This window comes from Protopterus annectens, chromosome 3.part0, assembly GCF_019279795.1.
Source record: "Protopterus annectens isolate FY-2018-M chromosome 3.part0, PAN1.0, whole genome shotgun sequence".
NCBI lineage: Eukaryota > Metazoa > Chordata > Ceratodontiformes > Protopteridae > Protopterus > Protopterus annectens.
Window position 1 is genome coordinate 735,522,893 of NC_056731.1, and position 18,711 is coordinate 735,541,603.

The 18,711-nt window shown below is 40.2% G+C and overlaps 1 protein-coding gene across 1 annotated transcript in view; it reads right to left on the reverse strand.

Moving 5' to 3' along the window:
* DPY19L1 (dpy-19 like C-mannosyltransferase 1) overlaps nt 1-18,711 on the reverse strand; it is a 2,139,210-nt gene that overhangs the window by 1,313,496 nt on the left and 807,003 nt on the right. Inside the window, exon 7 of the mRNA XM_044065091.1 lies at nt 14,214-14,271. Coding sequence (XP_043921026.1) covers nt 14,214-14,271 — 58 coding nt within the window. The remainder of the gene's footprint in view (nt 1-14,213; nt 14,272-18,711) is intronic.

Consider the following 18,711-nt stretch of genomic DNA (forward strand, 5'->3'; position numbering starts at 1 on the left):
ATATATATATATATATATATATATATATATATAGGTACCCTGAGTTGACATTTTTCCCATAAAAGCACTTCTGAAATTCCACCAAAAGTTAGTTGCACACAGGGTAACTAGTTTGCACAAGGACAAGCACTGCCTCAGAGCTGCAAACCAAATACTCCTGACTTTACTGTATATTGTCATCACAACTGACCTATTGCCATGGATATGAACTTTTCCACTACCTCCATTTACAGCTAGGAGGATATGGGCATCCTGAGGCAATACAGAAATTGCCTCATGATTACTGACCAACAGCTACTACTCAAACAAACTAATAAGGTATGAGAGATGTATTTACACAATGTCACTCGAGGCAAAGCTCTGCCATAAAAGCACTCCTAATGTCAAAGAGGTTGTCAGAAGTACACATGCCAGAGCCATCACACACAGCATGAAGCAGACACATAGACTCACATATGCTGAGGCACTCAAATGTTACTTTCCTAAACCCAAAAGATTTCCTAGACAAAGCACACACAAAAAATGTCCTCAACAGCCCCAAATGCACTCTTTAAAAAAAAATCTATATCAACTATACAGTCACATCCCATTGAGCCTGTACTTTTAAACCCATAGGACAAGCCACCACACAACCAAACATTCTGGTCACTGATGACTCTATTGTGAGAAACACTGATGTCCCTCTCACCATGCTGAGTAAGAGAAAGTCATGATCAGTTGCTTATCAGAGGCCAGGATCTCCCATATTATGCATGCACTCAGTTCATTACAAGTACCAATATAACTCAGTCATGTGGATGTAGACGACTTGAGATATACCTCCCTAGACTATATGAAAAGAAACAACTTGGAGCTCTCGGAACGTCTGTTCCATGCTGGTATGAGCTTAGCATTAAGCAGCATTCTACCTTCTCCAAGGCTAATGCCACAATAGGAACACAAGATGACAGACTTTAATAACTGGCTTAGTTTCTGGTATTACACTAACAGTGCAATATTTGTCAGCTTGGAAGGAGATAGTAAACAGACCACAATGCTTTATTGAGAAAGATCTGAACCCCTCCTTTCTAGGCTTTCAAATATTATCTAAAACACTGTTCTTCCCTTAGTATCTTATTTAGGCAAGTCAAGCTGAAAATACTTCACACATAGCAAGTCAAAATCAAGAAAATGTAAACGCCCAACTGCTCAGTGCTAGGAGTCTAAACAAGAAACTCCACTCCCTACAAGCTCCCTTCATCCTGGAGAATGCTGACGTCTGTGCAGTCACTGAGATATGGTTTAAAGCTGTGGAAAGCATCCTGGCAGTACAAGGCTATAATGCTTTCCACACATTTAGAACCGCTACTATACAGACAGGGAATAAAGGTGGAGGTGTCTCGACTTGCATCAAAAATAAATACACCCCCAAAAAAGAAAAAAGAAATAAATTTTACCTCAAGGCTGGACAAACAGGACAGTGCACTTGAGTATCTCCACATTCAAATCACAATAGGTAAAATGCCATACCACTTCCTTGCAAGCTAAGTCCTCCTCTATGACCCAGGAAACCCATGAAATATACTTTAGCTTACTGGAAACACTCACCATCTATATTCATGGTCGACTTTAATTATCCCACAATTAACTGGGAATCATATAAGACACCAAACATGCAGGCACAGAGATTCCTGGAGTTTGTAAACACAAACTCCCTGGACCAGACTCAATATGCTGACCAGGGGAGAAACATACTAGATCTCGTCCTCATTAATATGGGAAAGTGCTGTACACCCCTAGTGTAATATCCTCTCTGGTAAGGTCAGATTACAAAATGGTCCCCTTTGAAATAAAAATAAAACCCAAAATCCTAGCTAACCCTGGAGAGTTCAGGAACTACTCAAAGGCTAACTTTCTACTGTTAAGTGATAACCTGGCAAAATTGCAAGTTCCATAAACCCAGATAACACTGCTGCCTAAAGGGAACTGTTCAAAGAAACCCTATACAAGCATGTTAATAGCTGCATAGAGGCAGCTCTACCCACTAGGAATAAGTATAGAGCTAACTCAAAGAGCAAGCCAACCTGGTGGAATCCCAATATCAATATGCTGTATAACAGCAGGAAGAACATCATGGCAAAAATTAGAAGGTATAGCACCTGGCAGGATTATAGCACTCTCACCAAACTAAACATAAAACTCACAGGACAAATAAAGTCTTCCAAAGCCAAATTTCAGATAAATTTAGCCTCCTAGTCCAAGAAAAACTACAAGGCATTCTTTTGCTATGTCTGCAACCTCAAAGGCAATACACAATTGTGTGCAAAGCTCATTGCTAAAGGATCTATCTATACTGAGCCAGAATATATAGCAAATCAAATGGCCAACAATTTCATCTCTAACTTTACCTCTCTCTCACCACCAAGCTCCCTTCAGGAAATAACATCAAATATAACTTCCTTACTATCACTAGGGAAAAGGTCCTCAATGCTCTGTCTAAGGCCAAGAACACTGCAATGATGGGCCTCAACAATATCCCAATCTGCCTTCTAAATAGCATGAAATATGACCTATCAGGCCCTTTGGAATCACTAACCGTTGCTTTCAAACAGGCCTCAAGAATGGAGAACAGCAACCATCATCCCTCTGCACAAAGGCTGGCTATCTACACACCCTGGAAACTACAGACATGCAAGTCTCACTATTCTCATAGGCAAAGCCATGGAAAGAATTATCATGAAAATTATCAATAATGACAAAGCAAACCTCCAGACACTGGACCCAACCCAGTCTGGTTTTGTCAAGGGCATGCCATGCCTATTCAACTTGGTGGACTTCTTTCTGAAGGTCACTATAGCAATAGACAAGGACAAAACTCTTCACACTACCTACCTTGACCTGGCCAAAACTTTTGACACAATACTCTACTTGGGCACTGTTGACATACTGCCACCCTGCCTCCAAGAATTTAGAATTGGGAAGTCTACCTCTACAAAGAGGATAGTCAACAGTGGTGTCCTTCAGGGATTGGTCCTGGGAATGCTCCTTTTTGCATCGACTTCTTGGAAGTCAAGGCCAACATTAAGGGCCTCAGTCTGACCAAATTAGGAGCAGGTATAGAATTTCTGCAGACACAAATATTCTCCAAAAAGGGATGCCACAGAAAAATAACTGGTGGCAGACCTACTGACTAAAACTAAATGCCAAGAAATGCACAATAGTATCCTTTGTGAAGTCAGCCAACTTGGTAACTATAATTTTGACAACTAACCCATAAGAATAGATCCAGTAGTCAGGGACTCAGGGACACATGTAGACAGTAATCTAGCCTTTGTCCATCATGTGTCTAAGGTAGTGAGGAAATGGTTCTATGTTGTGCAACTTATAAAGAAAGGTAGGGCATCTAGGTCCAAGGAAGCCATTGTTCCACTGTATTTGGCATTCATTATACCTATCACTGAGTACAGTGTCCTCTTTGGCATGTACCCTACCAGGCACATCCAACAACTGAAACATCTACAGAGGTTCTCTGCTAAAAGAATACAGTGGGTAAATAATACATCCTATGCGGACCACCTCAAAGCCCTATCCTTGCATTCTGTTTCCTAAAGGCTGCTGAGGGAAGACCTATGCCTGTCATACAAGGCATCATCAGACCACACTCTGATGGACCTCCTGCATATCTGCAAAACACAACAGAACCAGAATTACCCATTCTAACACTGTGATATAAACAGGACCTGATGGAGAGACAGGTATGTATCCCAGCGATTAAGTAATCTCTGGAACAGGCTCCCCATTCATGTGAAGCAGAGTTTCTCCCTAACTCAATTCAACTGCAACTTGGAAAACTGAATGAGAAACAGAAAAGTCATCTCTGGTGTGGCACCTACTACCTCTAATGGACAAAGGCAGCTTTTAAGTGGTTCATCTAACAGGCCTCTGCTTGCTTTTACCAAGAGTACTAAAACTTGTCAGAGGTTTGGGGTGCATGGTTAAAAAGGTCCCAGAGTTCATTAGCCTAATACACCTATGAGGTTGTGTGTTCTTAACATGAGTGCCAAGATTCAACTCTCAAGCTTTGTCCTCAAAGAGAATTTCTTGGCATCTGTCTCTCATATCCTTAACAACCTGGTTATGAACGGAAACCAAGTCATAATCCTCTATAATATATTCTATATCGATGTGGTAGTTTCCAGGGGTAGCAATCTTCCCAAAGAATACCATTATGCATTTCTTCACAGCAACAAAGTACCTGGAATGAAAATATTTTTATGGTCCCACAGTGACTTGTGTATGAATAGAACATCAGGCTATGATTCAAAAGCTAGGTGCAGATCTCTGCCAACATCTGGATGGTGGCCTCAGTTAAGACTCATCCAGTTTTGAAAAAAGTGACCTACAATTCAATTCATGGCATATTTTAAGAAAAGGCATCAGTTTTCCAAGTATCTTCTTCTAATGTGCCTTCAATAAAGGTTACAGATGCAAATGAACCTCTCATGCGACATCGATTATGGGTTCATAAATGATTACAATGTCAATGACCCCATCCATGTGAAGCAGAGTTCCTCCCTAATGCAATTCAAGTGCAACTTGGACAATTGGATAGGAAACTGGAAATTCATCCCTGGTTTGGCACCTATGTCTCTGATGCAAACAGGTAATCTGTAAATGGTTCATCTCCCAGGCCTATGCTTACATTTATCAAGGGTATCCGAACTTGTCAGAGATTTAGGATGCATGGCTAGGCTTAAGAAGGCACTTGTGGTCGTTAGCCTAGTAAACACCTATGAACCTATGGTATCCATTTCAAGTCCAGCCATGGTTTCCAAATGTAGCTGTCAGGTTTTGAAACCCTAGGATTGTTTTATGGGGTATATTTATGCTTTGGCATGGGTGATCAAGCATTTACAGGCTGCCTCTGTCTACTAGAGACATAGGTATCAGACCAGGGGTAAATTTCTGATTCCCCATCCAATGGTTCAAGTGACACTTGAATTGGGTTAGGGAAGAACTCTGCTTGACATGGATGGGAAGCCTTTTCCAGAGAGGAGGTAATCTCTGGGACACATACCTGTCCTCCCAGCATGTCCTAGCTGCGTTGCAGGTGATGTTTAGGTCCTTAGATCAGGTAATTCTGATGCTATTTGTTTGGTGGATGTGCAACAAGTCCATCAGAGTGGGATAAGACAATGGTTTTTAGGTTGGGCATAAATCACCTCTCAGCAGCCTGCAGGATACAGAGTGTAAGGATAAGGATTTTAGGTGGTCTGTGTGAGACGTGTTGTTTACATCCTAAATTCTTTTTGTGAGGAACCTCTGTGGAGGCTCTAGCTGTTGCATATGCCTTGTCGAGTAAACAACGAAGAGGGAATTGTACTGAATGACTGGTTTGATGAGGGCTGAGTATGGTAGAACAATGACATCCTGGATGAAGATGCCATACACTTGCTTATAATTTTTATAACATAAAATGATTTCCTTACCACCATTAGACACAGGATGGTCAAAGGCTAAGTTACTGTCTACACGTGTTACCAAATCCCTGACCACTGAGTCTACTCTTAGGGATGTGTTATCAATGTGGTAATTTCCAGGGGTAGCCATCTTCTCAAAGGATATCATTATGCATTTCTTCACAACTACAAAGGACATGGAATGAAAAAAGCAATAAACTTTTTAATAAGTGTTTTTATTCTTTATAAACGGATGTCTTCAGAATGACTTAAAAACTCCCCAAAGAAACTTTTATAAATAATGTTACAAGTAATTAATCAAGAATACCACCTGAATCAAATTAGCCACTCACCAATTTAAAAACAATTAATTAAATAAAGCATTGTTTAACACTAAATTCATAAAAAATCACCTGTTGTAAAACAGTATTACATTAAACTACAATAAACTTTTTTTAATTACTTTATAGGATGAAAGCACTAAATAAAAAGTTGATTATTTTTTCATACTGGGTGCTTTGTTGTTGTGAAGAAGTTCAATTGGGTACTTTTTACGTTTACAAAGTAGTTTGTTGATTATGAATTTTTTGGTAATGAGGTTTAGACTGTGGCTCTGGTACCAGTTAATTGTCTGTGTCAGGCCTTCTTGGAGAGTATTTGTATCTTTGGGGTATTCTACGGCTGCGTCCAGTTTGTAAATGTCTGCTCACTTGGTCAACCAAAGGTCCCTTTTGGCCTTGACTTCAGAGCAACAGATGCCAAAAAAGAAGTGACCCCAGCACCAAGCCTTGAGGGACTAAACTAGTGACTGGCCTCTTTGTGGAGGTAGACTTCCTTATCCTAACTTCTTAAGTCCTCTCTGTGAGTCAGATGGCTATCCAGTCGGTGACATAGGGGTTTATTCCTAATTTTGTGAGTTTGTCAACAATGCCAAAGTGAGGTAATGTGTTGAATGCTTCAGCCAGGTCAAGGCAGGTAGTATGCGACATTTTCCCCTTGTCCGTTGCTTTAGTGACCTTCTTGAAGTCCAACAGGTTTTGTAGGACCTGCCCTTTTAGAAACCAAAATGGTTTGGATCCTGTATCTGTAGGTTTCTTATGTCTTTAGGTTTCCTATGCCATTGTTTATTATTTCCATAATAATTCTTTCCATGGCTTTACATATGAAACTAGTCATGCTTATGGGTCTACAGTTACCAAGGTTTGAAGATGGGCTGTCCTTGTGCAGAAGGATGACAGTTGCAATTCTCCAGTCATCTGGCATGTCTGGAGGCTACAGGTAAATAATGATTCTGGTGGCCTTGACAGGTCATCATTGCAGCATCATCCTGGGATATTATCAGGGCCCAATGATGCAGTGTTCTTGGCCTTGGACAGTGCACTAAGGATGTGCTCCGTAGTGATAATTAGGAGAGTTATCGTTGAAGGCACTTCCTGAGAAGTGTCTAGGGGGTTTAAAACTGAAGTGAAATTTGTTGGTCAGTAGATTTGCTATATTTTCTAATTCAGTATAGGTGACTCCATTTACAATTAGTTCACCACTTTGGTATATTGCCTTTGAGGTTGCAGCCATAGCCAAAGAATACCTTCTGATTGTCCCTGGCCTGAGAGTCTATTTTTACCTCAAACTTGACTTTGATAGACTTAATTAGCTCCTGGAGTTGCTTGTTTGGTCTGATGAGGGAGTTTTACTCCACTTGGCATTGCACTTTCCAATTTCTGCCGTGATTTTCTTCCATTTATTATACAGCCTGCTAATGCTGGGATTCTAACAGGGTGGCTTGTTTTTTTGAGTTTGTAATGTTCTTTTTCTGGAGAGGTACAGCTGTCACTATACAGCTATCAACATGAATGTACAGGGTTTCCATGCCATGTAGGTAGCAGTTTTCAGAGAGTTTGAAGAGGAATAGGAATTTTGCCAGGGTGTCACTTAATATTATGAAGTTTACCTTAGAATATCCCCTATCTGTAACATGGTTAGCTGGGTCCCAGATTTTATTTTTATTTCAAAGGAGACAGCTTTATGGTCTAACCTGACCAGTGAGGACATTACATTACAGGGGTGCAACATTGTTCCATGTTTGTGAGGACCAGGTCAAGGATGTTAGTATCTTATTGGATGTACGGACTATCTAGTCCAGGGTATTTGCTTTTACAAAGTCCAGGAATCTCTGAGATTATGTACGATTCCCAGTAAGAGCCCTGTGTTTCCTGGGTGATACAGCAGGGACATATAATTTACAAGGATATGGTATGGGACTTTTCCAATGGTAATTTGGACATGGAGAAGCTCAAGTGTGTCATATTGTTTGACCAGTCTTGAATTGGCCTTGTTTTTGGTCTTATGGTAAATTTGACTAATTTGTGGTCCAATTTGACTAGGGAGGAAGTTACAACTGGTAGAGAACAGAACTGTCCCACAATGGTGAGGACCAAGTTCAGGATTTGTCTCTCCTTGTTGGGATGCAGACTAACTGATCCAGAGAGTTTCTTTTTTATGAAGTACAAAAATCAGTGGGCATACATGCTAAGGGGTATATATACATCTCCCAACTGATGGAGAGGTAGTTGAAATCCCCTAGGAGAATGGTGTTTGGCTTAATGCATAGGGACTCCATACATCTTATGAGCCTTGAGGTTAGATTTTGTTTTACAAATATAGAGAAACTGCCACCTTTAGTGCCTTTGTCTAGTGTGGTGGGTCTGAATGCATGGTATGTGACGAAGCCCTGCACTGATGGGGTGCCCTCAAGAGTCCTGAATCACATATCTGTGACAGTGCATACATCAATGCATTCCAGGGTAAGCAGTTCCTGTAGGGAGTGGAGTTTTTTTTGTTGAGGCTCCTAGCATTAAGCAGCAATACCTTTATGTTATCTGGATTCTGTTTTGTTGAGTTGGAAGCTTTTGAAGACTGATATTGCTTAAAAAGGACACTATATGTGTCGACATGGGTTTTATCCAATACAAGAAAGCTTTGGGGAAATAAGATGCAGGCCACCCCTGGCAAAGCAGTTAGGACTGTCTACCATCATCTCCAAGGCTAATATATACAGGACTCCCCTAGAATGATACAAGAAGTTAAGCTAATTGTTGAAGTCAATAATCTTTTGTTCATACTGAAGCATAATTTCTGCTGATGGTAAAATGCTAGGCTAGGTTCATATCTGCCTCAGTCACATATTCCAAGGCCTTCATTATTTTTCTCTTCATATAGTCCGTGGAGATATGTCTCAAGTACTTTACTCCCACATGCACTATGACTGTCACATGCACTTGTGGTGTAAGGATTTGAGTGCATGCATGCTGAGGCAAATTCTGGCACCTGACAGGCAACTAACCATGACCTCTCCCTACGTAACAACCTAAGAACCTTTAGGTAGACCACATGTGGGTCTATAATGTGTCTGACAGATATAATTTGGTACTGTGTGTTAATGACAACCTGCTTGCTCTCTGTAGTGGCATTATGTGAGAGCTTTGCCTCCAATAACATTGCATAACTAAATCTCTCACACACAGTGTCAGTTCAAGTAGTAGGTGGTTGTTGGTAAACATGAAGCAACTATTATATTGTCTCGAGATACCCACTTCAACCAAGCTGGCTATGGAGGCAGTTGGAAAGTGCGTATTCATGGTTCCAGGTGCTTAGTAATGTAAGCGAAAGGGAGAGTAGTGCCTATGAAGTCTGCAGTTAAATACTGGTGTGATATCTGTCCAGTAGAGGAGACAGCACTGGTCTCACACAGCTAGGAATCGGTGATGCTTTGCTCCTTCTCTCACTAGATGCAAACAGTAATCCCAAGCTGCTTCCTGAGAAGTAGCATTAATTCAAATATTGATGAATTCAGCACACTTGCTATAGTCAGCTCTTAGCAGATACCCTGGATAGAGATCTATAATAGCTGGATGCAACAGAAAGTAAAGCTGCACAAAGATTCCGTGAATTCCTGTCCACATTGTCCAATACGAGACCAGCAGGAACATCAATGATGATGCCAGAAAGAAAGCCTGAGAAATATAACAGCAGAAGCAGAATAACCAAGATGGAAGCTCATCATTCATACTTTACAAGGAATGAGGTAATTCTAGTCCCCCTGTTAAACAAAGAGGCCATTCATGGGACTTAGGGTGGCCTTGATCCAGAAGAACCACCCTGTCCAGATGTGTAAAAGTTATAATTCAGACTCCAAATCTGATACAAGTTTAGCCAGTAATGCATGTGTCTGATATTATTACTCCAGCAGGTACCCACCAGGAGTGTGCAGGGAAGTAGGACATTTGGGAAAGGTATGCATTATATGAGCACACTGTAATACACAGGAAGATGGAATTGTAGGTGGGGGAGGGTCAGAGCTCTTGTATCCAACACTCTGGTATAAAAAGCCAAGATTGGATCCAATCAGATCTGATAACACATATTGAGTCAAACAGAAATAGATATTACCTGATCCGATGTTGTCCAACAGCTGCTTTATCCCTACTGTCAACATCATACATGTAAAGACCTGTGGCTGTCTCATTACAGCAGTCTACATTACTTGTTAACATACATGACACATCCCAACATGTGCACATGAAGATGCTGAGAGGTCAAAATCATGCCACTCTAACACTTCTGTAGACTGCATGGCCAATAATGTCGCACTACAATCTGTGTTTGCAGTCAATTGCAGGTAAGAGAGGCATACATGCTGTAGTTAATGACGAAAACAGAACACCAGCACGTGATGCTAATGATATCTCAGACAGTATAAGCCAACTTGAGAAAAATAATGCAGACTGCAGTGAAAATTGAATGGAAAAACCACAACTGCTGGATAGCACAAATGCAACGGTTAGTAAAGCACCAAAGACACAAATAATGTAGGTCTCTGTCAGGCAGCTACTAGTATATCGTACAAAGCAACATGGATGAGCTGCAGTGAGCTCTCCTTAGGTCAGTGAGTGTTCATGACAACAGTCTCCTGCCATGACTAGTGATGCTGCAGTCCCTGCTGCTATTGATAATGAGCTCACACAACATAGACCTTAGTACAGGATATTGTGTATGCCCAGCATATTTACTGTATGCTCAACAGCATGAGAAAACATGCCCTGGGCAGAAAAATGCAGTTATGGAAGTGGCAAACTGTAAAGCACATGCAAACACTTCCTACTCACTATAAACACATCTCCTGCCATTTTTGTGCACCATTTTACTGTTTTGTTGGTAATGATGTTGCATGCATGACTGGTTTGTAGCTACAGTATAAAGCTACTAGACAGTGGTTGTCACCTACTGATGCTAGGCAAACACAAACACATGGATGCAAGATACAATAGTGACAGAGAGGTCACACAGAGAAAATAGCAGACTATCACTCATAACTGTAAAGTCCTTTAGAATGTGGTAAGGAAGCGACTGGCATGATCTCAACTCAGGTGACAATAGAGACAAATTTAGCACCACTGAATTGAAGCTCTCCCAGACAATATGGCAGATCATTTGCCAAGTCCAAATCTAGAAGCTACGGGTAGAGGTGCCAGTGGTACAAACTCCACTCAGCCTTCCGGACAGAATGCCACAGTCAGGTATGCTGGGCAGAGACACAGCATTACTATTCGATCTTGTACACATGGAGGGCATGGCAACCACGTCTTTTGGCTGACAGTAATAAGGAGACTGCCTACACATGCTGATGTGCTATGCTATTTATTCTGGGATGGATACCTGCAAGAGTCATGAAAGACCTTTATGAAGGCTTAACATTACAACACCTGTGAATGATTCTTTTTATGCAGGCAATACAAACTTCTGTGTACAATGTCAACTGGCATATCACAATATGGACAACAGAAACACACAGACAGATAAGCTTAATACATAACATAACTGAGCTATGATCCTTACATTGAGTCTATGACAAGACCCTGAGGACACAAGCACCATGTTTACTAACACTGAGGAACTAATAATGATGCATTGCACACACAGAGTTACAGAAATCAAACTATATTGCTTTGCAGAGGATAAGCCCCTGCATTCTTCATACTTTAACAAACTAACTCAATGGTCACAGAACCACGGAGCGATGGAAAATACCACAGGACTGAAAAACTGTTCCCACTTACTATCTGCAGCATTCCACTGCTGAAGGCAAACCAATCAGACTGCATTTGGAGTTCATAAAATAACAATCTTGTATATATTTATGGTGCCATACATTCAGTCCCTAAAATCAACATCACACAACTGGCACCACAAATCACATACAATATAGTGACACCAGCTATTACTGCATTTTGATGTTTGTGGTGTGACAGTACCACACTCAAAAGCAAAACATGAGAAAAAATGGTATGCTTTCCATTGCCCTAATGTGGGCCTGATTTAATATGCAACATCCTGCTGTGATTTTCCTGGTTAATGTAATCTGGATGGTGCTTGGTCTGTGTATAATGTTCCACTCTATGTTTAGATCAGCAGGATCCATCCCTGGTTTTGGTGCAGAAACAGGCAGCATGCTGCAAACAAATATGGGTACACTTCAGCTGCTGCATATTAAATTTCAACACCGCAGGCATCTATGTAGCAGAAAAGCATCTTCAGATGAACAAAGTACTGCAATATTTTACATCTGTTGTTGCTTTGTATTATGTATCTAATTGTTCCACTACAGTTGCAGTGGATAAGCTGCATCTCCCAACAAGATGATATGTAGGATGCTCACATTCTGGAAAGGCTGTTTTAAGGCAACAAACAACCAGATGTACAAGTCACATGTCTGCAAAAATACTGGGCATAAACATTCAAAATGTGGCCTTGATGATCTTATACCACCTCTACTAAGAATTAATGGAATCCAAGCCTGTTGTAATAGGAGGCATTATCACTTGTTCTGGGCATCCATGTTGCAAAATGGATGCAAACTTCAGTACTGGTGATGCTACAAATGATTGTCCTGCAGTCGAATCCCGACATCACAATGTGTTTTTACCTGATTATGTCGATATAACCACTTGACTATGTCACAAATGACTGAAAGAAGTGATTCAGAGTTTTCTTTTTGAGACACTTGCACTATACATGTGGTGTTGTCCAATGGGCCTCTAAAAATGTGCTGGCAGGTAGAAAATTTACAGATGTTATGCTGCTTTTGAGCTGTAATGCGCTTCTACAAGCAGTATGCACATCTACATCTCAACACATCACATTGATGACCCACAGTTACCACATACATACAATATCAAAACTACACATGGGTAGTGACAGTACTGTATACTGTACTAGCAATGTCTGTCTGCCATTTGTGTCTCAGAGCCAGAAGTATAAGTTATATGGCTGCTGCAATCATACCCACAATGATGAATATTTTATTTAACAATGATTTATGTCAGTAACCCTTTGTTTCTGTGTTGCTATGCTATGCTACCTAAGTAACATAGGTTCATAGGTTCATACTAGGCTATCTGCCCGAGGGCATTTACAAGCCTAGCCCATAGTTTTTGGGGCCACTGCCCACCCCTTTAGTATGGGGAACTATACCTATTTTGCTGTGCCTCTGTTGAGCAGTGACACTGAGGTAATCCCTGGGGTATATCTGCGATCTCCCATCCATTGGTCAAGATTTCTCTTGAACAAGGCCATTTATTCCACAGCATAGGGAGTCTTTGGGTGATGAATCTATCCCTCCAGCGTTTAAGTCTGCATATTCATCAAATCTGGGTTTGACATGGCCTTGTATGTTAGGCAAAGGTCACCTCTGAGGAATAGAGCTGGAGTTCTTTCAGTCGGGCAGCATAGGACAGATGTTTGAGACCCTTTATCCTTTTGGTGAGGAACTCCAGCTGCTGCAAGTGTCGGGTCAGATACATTCCGAATGGGGCATTGTACTCAATCATTGGTCTGATGAGTGATGCAGTTAAAACATTGGTGTGTGAACTATGGCATCTCTAAATCACATCTAGCAATTTAGAGACACACACAAGGATCCTATCACACTCACATGTATACAAAATGTAAACAAGAAAAACACATTTGCAGACCACAAATTGTAGCCCTGTTGGTTTTCAGTCATAAGAACATTTGCACTGCAGTTTTAGTTGTGCATCCCACTGCTCACTGCAGATCACATTTCTGAAGCAAACCCACACATCTGAAGAAAAGATGTTAAATTTATACTGAGAATTAGTTATAGAAGCAAAACATGTGGTTATACAAGAAATGGACTTAAGTACATATGTGAAAACAATGAGTGGGTCTCCATCAAGAAGATTAAAAGATTAAAAGTTACAAGCAGAAATACACTATGTCCATATGAACAGGAGTGCATATGAAACCATGCAAATGTTTATTTCTGCATTCATGCTTCTCAGGGACACCCCGATCCCATGGGCAACAATTGGGAAAAAGGAGTTGTGGGTGGGTGGATGGATTGATTGTGCTTCTTACTGGTCGAAGTTTCAGTTGCCAGACCATCTTTATTCAAAAATGCTAAGATAGGAGAAGTTTGAGCAGTCCTGGCACATCAAGCAAGTGAACTGCATTTAAGAGACTCAGTCTGCAACCAAATGTATAATGATTTTTAAGGAACAGTTCATAATTTTTTTCAAATCATACTTTTTGTCATAGATTTATGCAGTAATTATAGTTTCTTAGCCCATACTACATAACTAGTAAAATTCTAAAGAAAATTCATACACACACACACATACACACACACACACACACACGCACACACTCGCACTTTATATACTTTAGTACACATTAATATTCAATTGCCCTAAGAATTACCTCTCCGTGATTGAAAAAAAAACACGCCACTGTGACCAATCCTCCAAGTCTGCTTCCACTATAAGAAAAATGAAAGGACATACTTTATAACAGTTTTAAGAAAACACCAATAGCAGAGTGTATCAAATAAAAAATCACATTCTTTAATTCATCAACATACACATTAAATGGACTTTCACTTAGCATTTTACAAAGTTTATTTAAAGATAAATAAACTGAAGCAGGAATGTTAACAACAATATTACATTTTGCTTTGTAACTGCAATTTTCTAATACAAACCATGGAAAAGGATTAAAAAGCTCTGATGCATTAACAAGTGTGACATCAACATAATAGATTCTCTGTTAAAACTAAATCAAATTCATCACCAGTACCCAAGAAAAATATTTTAGTAAGCATGATCAGTTCCCACAAATATCAGATACTAATTACAGCACCAGGTAAGAGGCAGTCCTTTCTCTGTTCCATAAGTTCTTTGCTGCCAAAACACAATCCCTATTCATGAATATAGCGCACAGAAGCTCAAATACAACTTGCAGCCAGGGATTACTGTGATTCATGTAGCATCTTGGTGGTCCCAACATGGTGTACATTTCCATTCCTGTTTTATGAATGGCAGACAGGAGCACATAGTACACCAATGTGTACTAGATGCTCCTATGCTTGGGAAGATGGTAGCTCTGTGTAGTATTACGATGTTACACAACAAAATGATGTAAGATAAGACTGTGCAGGTACATAATGACTTGGTAAGGCACACTGTACCTTAAACTGTCTTACATTGCTGCATTGTGGTCTACCATCTAACCTGTGATCCATAAAAAAATTACAGTTATTAGGCATGACCATGGACTAGGGGGGGGTCTATATTAGCACATCGAAAGCACAGGTCAGCGAATGCCTATTCACTGACAAACAGCAAAGTGTCATTTCCGCGAATGGCCATTACAGCAATTTTTTCCTAAGGGGAAAAAAAATCGCTTGGCCATCGTCGTGGATTTGCCCTTTTCCCCATTGTAGTATGATCTCAGAGTTGGTATATTTAGTTAGAGTTGAGACGCAGTTGCCAAATCAACTCCTGTCTTTCCAAAATTAGATAAGGACCCCCTTTTAGATTAACAGTAACCTGACAAATCACTCTAAAGTGAAAGTGGTGTGTTGGGTGTTCAGCACAATGCCTTGCCAATGCGTTATAAGGTGATTTTTTCTAATATGGTATGTGTGCTCATAAATCCTCTCTTAGTTTTCTGTCCGTCTTACCAACACAATATGCTGGACAGGCTACACAACTAGGTAGACAATGGATTTAGAGTTACAGTTAAATCTACCCTTAGTTTTTACCTTAAAGGAACCTGCTGTGAATTCTGTCCCTGTTGCTATATATCTGCAATAGTTACAGTTTTCACATTTAAATGTACCACCAGACTTACTACAGGTCTGAGGTTCCATTTCTAAGATCTGTTTCAAGTTCCTGTTCTTCCTGTAAATAAAAGATGGTGAATTACCCAACTTCTCCAACACATCTGGTTCCATCATGAAGATGCTCCAGTTTCTTTTAAATATAACCTCAATTGCTTTGACTTCCAAACAAAATGAGGTGACAAAACTACTTGAAATCTTTCTAGTGGCTACACCTACTGTTTGTGTACAGTCATGATTTGTATTAGTGGTTTCTTCCAAATTCACATCCTCTTCTGAGGTGACTGACCTAATAGTAGGTCTAAGAAGTGGTTTATAAAACCCTTCTCTCCTTTTGTTTAAGACTTCATTTACTAAATCATGGACCAATGTGTCTTGGTAATCTCTCTTTAGAAACATAACTTTAAGTGTCTTAGTTCATAGATTAGTACTAGGCTAACTGCCCTTGCGAGCCATTTTAAGCCTAGCCAGTTATCCCTTGTGAGACTCAAACACTGCACTTTGCGTTTGTAAGGCAAACACCTTAACCATTAGGCCACCCTCCCAATGTCTCACATTCTTCAAATAAAGTCACTTCATCAGTCACCATCCTTGCTGCACGGACAAGCTGTCCTTTAAGTACAGATCTTTCCTGATGTATAGGATGGCAACTTGTGTAGTGAAGCATGGTGTTAGAATATGTGGGTTTACGGTAGATCCTGGCTACATAGCGCTGTTCATCTATGTTCTTTTTTAACTCAATGTCTAAATACGTAATGAAATTCTCATGATATGTGTGGGTGAACTTGAAAAAAACTGGTGCTGCTGTTAAGATGTTGCACAAAACTCTGGGCTTCGGATACAGTACCCTTAAACAGTATAAAAATGTCATCCAAAAATCTTGTGTACATCTTTATTCTGTCAGACCACTCATTATCCGAAAAAATGTTTTTATGTTCCCAGCTAGCCAGCACCAAGTTAGCATAGCTCCCCCCACATGGTGAACCCATAGTCACACCAATTTATTGTTTGTAAATTGTATTGTCGAACATTGCAAAGTTGTTAGTCAGAATAACTTCCATGATTTCTTGAAATAACCTAATTTCTCTACTGTTGGCCCCATGCACTAATAGTCTCTCGACTACCCCCTCAATACCTTCCTCATGGGGAATAGAGAAATATAAGTCAACCACGTCTACTGTTAAGAACATTAAAGATTCATCATATTCAATGTTGTTACTGGACGTTAGGAATGCCAATGAGTCTCTGCAAACTTGTTCTTTTTTTTCGACATACTTCTTCAAGACAGAATCAATGTACTTCGCACTTGCGTATGTGATAGACCCCCGGGAGTTGACTAAGGCCCTCATGGGTGGATTTTGTTGGTCTTTGTGCAATTTCGGCAACCCAAATAATGTTGGTATTTTAGGGCTAGGTGTAGCCAAGTAATTGAATATGCCCATGTCTATCATACCTTCGATTAATAAATCATTTAAGAAACAATGAACCTTTTTATAGGCCCCATTCATCTCATTGACACTGGATTCAGCATAAATACCACTTTCCAAGACCAGACACATTCTTGAATTGTAGTCACTTAAATTCATAACTACTAGTCCACCTCCCTTGTCTGGTTTTAAAAAACAGATAGGAAGACTTTTGGTTGAACTCAGGATATCCCTCTCTCCAGCATCCATGTTTAGTGTACCAACACTATTCTTGTTTCTTTGCAAGTGCCTAAGGTCAAACTCACATAAATGTTCAAAAACACCCAACAATAGGTGCATTGGTGGGTTGAAGGTACTGGACACTCTCAGGCTGTTGTTAACAGAACTGTTCTCACCAAACATCAAGTTTAAATTGTGTTTACGGGTGAAAAGTTTTAGATCAATTAATGTATCAGGAAGTCTAAAGTGGTAATCGGGAACAAAAGTTAGACCCCTGCTAAAAACTTCACAAAGCCTAGGGTCAGTGTCATAGTCAGAGAAATTATACATTTTAAAATCACCTTTTCTATTAAACAGAATGGTAGGTTTAATAGTTGTTTGTTCCACTTGGTTACCTACTTCTTGGCTCCTTCGCCCTTGTGTTGTACTTGGGTCGATGGTTTTGGCTGTTGCTGGAAAAAGAAGACTGGTCATATATGTTGTTTGAAACACCACTTTGAGCCCTATTACCTTGACTCAGGGAAGATAATAGTGCTTTCTTTGGTTATGGATCACATACAACTGTGAGATAGATTGACATATGCATGAGACATTGGAGCAAGACCATGCACACTATGCAAGCAGTTTTATGAACTGCAAAGGGGTTTTGTACAAAAGGCATACTACACTACATGTGATATTTATGAATAGCATCCAATTATTTGGTCCTTAACACAAAAAATCACCATATAATGAAAATAGTCATGTCTACTGAGTCCTCAGATATTAAAAGTAGCCCAAGGGAAAATACTTCCCTAAGATGGCTAAAGGAAGACAGGAAAAAAAACTACACCTCCTGCAACATCCATTTGTTTATTCAACTTCTTAACCTACTCATCTTGAAGGTGGTGGTAACTGTACTACACCAGCTTATCTTAAATATCTATTTTAATTAAATTTAAAATAGCTCAAGCCATACCTTAAGTTTAAAAGATCTCAAGCCATACCTGTCCTACCTTGCCATAGGCTGCTGTCGTCACCCGTCGCTTGTTAAGTCCTGCGCTCCCACCACCCAAGGCGCTTTCCCACTGTATGGCCCTGACTTACCACCACTGAAAACAAGCTAACTGGAATTCAACAAGTACTGGAAAAAAAAGAAAACATACTGCTGCCCTCCAAGAACTAAAACATCTTGTTAAGTACTGTGCTCCCACCACCCACGGCACTTTCCCACTGTATGGCCCTGGCTTACCACCACCGAAAAAAAGCTAACTGGAATTCAACAAGTACTGGGAAAAAAAAAAGAAAACGTACTGCTGCCCTCCAAGAACTAAAATGTGTATGTAATTAATCTACTATCTCACTACCACTGTTTCTGTTTTTACTAAGTAAGCTTAGGGAAGGGCTCCGTCATGCATTGCTAGCAGCCTACTGCGACCTAGTTTCCCCCACT